This window comes from Atta cephalotes, assembly GCF_000143395.1.
Source record: "Atta cephalotes unplaced genomic scaffold scaffold01055, whole genome shotgun sequence".
Taxonomy (NCBI): domain Eukaryota; kingdom Metazoa; phylum Arthropoda; class Insecta; order Hymenoptera; family Formicidae; genus Atta; species Atta cephalotes.
In genome coordinates, this window is record NW_012131119.1 from 1 (window position 1) to 3348 (window position 3348).

At 43.1% G+C, this 3348-nt stretch overlaps 1 protein-coding gene across 1 annotated transcript; it reads left to right on the forward strand.

Annotated features, from left to right (window-relative positions):
* Positions 1-198: 198 nt before the first annotated feature.
* On the forward strand, positions 199-3075 carry LOC105625344 (the record flags this gene model as incomplete). The annotated part of the gene is made up of 4 exons (XM_012206678.1): positions 199-504; positions 993-1586; positions 1849-2579; positions 2700-3075. Coding segments are annotated over 4 exons (2007 nt in total), but the record flags the coding sequence as incomplete, so codon positions are not given.
* Positions 3076-3348: the final 273 nt, after the last annotated feature.

Sequence of the window (3348 nt, forward strand, 5' to 3'; positions counted from 1 at the left end):
TAACTTACGTTATTAGTACGATACATTATTACGTAAGTTAAGTTAACGTAACACTACAAATTAAAATTAATAATTACTAATAATAATATACTATACACTCCTTACTTACTACACACACATACACACACACACACACACACACACACACACACACACACACATATATATATATACATTCCCATTTATAATACATTATAGGTGATCTTTGTCGACGAAAAGTCTCGAAGTTTTGTGAAGGAAAATGACAACTGCGATTTTTATATATCCGGTGACGAGAACTCGTCGGGAATTCTGGAAAATCCGAAACACTCTTTACCACCGAACACGACTTGCCGTTATCATTTCCAAGGGAAACTCAATGAAATCGTTTGGTTATCATTCGTTAAATATTATGCCGCCAGCGTGGAAGCTGCTGCGAGTATTGACACTGCCGCTGATTGCAATGCAAAGCTTCTGATATGGGATGGCGATATCACAGTGGACAAACTTACTTTCAGCCGAAAAGTACGTACCAAATTGTATCCCGCCTTTACAAAGTCTGTTACTTAGCAACTTTCTTGCTTCGTTACTGAAGTAATATAACTTCGTTACTGAAGTAACTTTGTTAGTAAAGTAATATAGATATAAATATAAATTCAGAAAAGAGTGCTTTGATTCCACGAACAGGAGAAATACATAATCTAAATATCTCGCAAGAGAAATTATGAAATTTCTTCTGTGAATTCTAAGGATATAATTATTCGACAATATAACGCCAAAGAAATTCTGTACATATTAATATATGTTACGCGACAAATTTGTTAAATTATATCAATATGACTGAACATTCTTACCTTATTTTCGAAAAATATCGCATACTAGGGAAATAAGATATTAAAAAAATTTATAATATACGTAACACATACTATAGTATTTTTGCACATTTTCATATGCGATATTTTGTGACAATACGATTTCTTATCTGATACATCCCATATTTAATAATTTCGCAGAACGTTACGCTGATGGGACAGTTTTGTAAGGACGACATACCGCGACTCTGCGACCACAGTCTGCTGCGCAATAGCAGCCGTCATACGCGGCCGTGTAGCCTTGCGGAGAGTTACGTGTCGACCGGCCGCGATCTCACCCTGGAACATATATTGCGCCAAGGTAGCGCGCTATATCCAATAAGTTTCGTGCTGCGCTACGAGTTCGTCCACGAGGCCATCTCATGTAATCATGTATTCGCTTCGGTGCCGTCGGCTTCATCCACGTCTTCCACGTCGTCTTTATCGTCCTCCTCTTCTTCTTCATCCTCATCCTCCTTATCGTCCAACGCCGGAAAATTCGCCTCACCGAAGAACGTGTTCTTTTACGGTCGCGGTGGGGCGCAGAATCTGAGCTGCGTGTACAGATTCGAAGCCGAGCCCGATCACAGGATAGAGCTATCTTTCGTTAGAGCCTCCTTCGGTGGCAAGAATTGCGCGTCTTACGTGGACCCGTTGGTGAATCGATGGACGTGCGACAGACGCATGGCGGATGTTAAAAAATTCGGCATGGCGGATCTTATTGTCGCTGAATATCCTTGGCAAGGAGTCGAATTGGTATGTATGACATAACAAAATCTTTTTTCTTCTTTAATTAAAAAATTTCTAAATCGCCGTGCTCTCCCTTTCTCATTAAATCATTTTAAGAGTCTTTCCTAAAAAAAAAAGAAAGAATTATAGAGAGTTAATTTATAGAGAATTAAAAAGAATTAATATAAAAATCTGGAAAATTTATTTCTAAGTAATTAATTAGTCAAATATCTTCGAAATAAAATAATATAATCCTCTTTTCGTAATCGTTGTAATCCTCTGCTTTTAGGTTCGCGATTGTCTGTGCTCGAACGTGAGTGAGAGAATCGTTGTGCGGACTCTGACATCGAATGTGGTGGAGGTCAGATTTACCATCACGCTCATGAATGTTACTCAGGATTACCGAGATTTCTTCTTTGAGGGAGAATACCGTTTCGTCCCGGTGGGCGCGGAATCGAATGAGCACGGATGTTCGACGAGACTCGAGGAGCGACGATTGCGCGGCACCAGCGGCGAGATTTCTCTCAGGAGTCCTTTACCGCGGGTGATTCCCGGCCTGGCTGCAGTGGAGGAGATTCTAACAAACACAGAGGATCTCACCGCGACGCAATGCGTGAATGAGCCGTGGCTGATCGAGCCTGAAGACGCGCGTATTAACTTCCTATATTTGAGAACCGCCGGCTACGGCATTACCTTGGACAACGTTGAAGAGTGCACGACTCTGAATAGAATCGTTGTTTATTCAGCTGCAAATACAAAAGAACGCAGTGTAATCTGTCCAGAGGGTGGCGTCGACACCGCCAGGACTGTCGACTTCTTCTCAGGTGGCTGGAATTATAGTGCCGTGAATGCGAGCGTCGCGATGGCGCAACATTCCCGTAGCTTCGTCGTGGAATTTCTTCAGCGAGAACCAGGTTTCTACGCCGTTACGTGGATCGCGATCTCCAAACGTTCGCCAACCGCGTCCAATGTGGGTGCTAATGCGTTTGCCATATTGCCCACGGAAGATTGCCCGTACAGGTTCGTAATGCAATTTCCATATATAAAAAAAAATCAGTTTTTTATTGGTTATGAAATATATAAGTCAGAATTTAATCGAAATAAAATCATTTGATTGGAACTCTCTATCTCTGTTATTAGATGTCCAGAGATTCAGGCATGCATCAGCTCTGTCCTATGGTGCGATGGTGTGCGTCATTGTCCCTCAGGCTTTGACGAGGAAGAAGCCAATTGCTCGTACCGTTTCGGAGTGACGCTGCTCTACGTTGCGGTGGGCGCCGGTGCTCTCGGTATATTCTTAATCCTTCTGTTGGCCACTGGTTGTCTCAAATATTGTCTCTACCGGCACAAGGCGCGTAAGAAGAAGAAGAATGTTGCTCTGAACGTCAATCATCTCCACGTGAATCATACTCATCACAACAACGGCTTGACCGGGAGCCGTCTGAGTGGACGTTACAACTTAGCCACACCCCAGGAAATGTACCTGGAGAATTACGGGAAGGATAGTATTTGTTGACAATACGCCATCGCCAATATTGAGACCACCGTGTGAATAGTCATGATTTTTAAATGCCTACCTCGCTCTGGGCCCCTCTCCTCCACTTCCCATCAATCCCCTTGAGTAACGGACCGGAGTGTACGGCAGCCAAACACTCCCATCCCAAAGGCACACATACACATACACGGAACACACACACACACACACACACACACACACACACACACACACACACACACACACACACACACACACACACACACACACACGACAGACGACACGACGTACTAC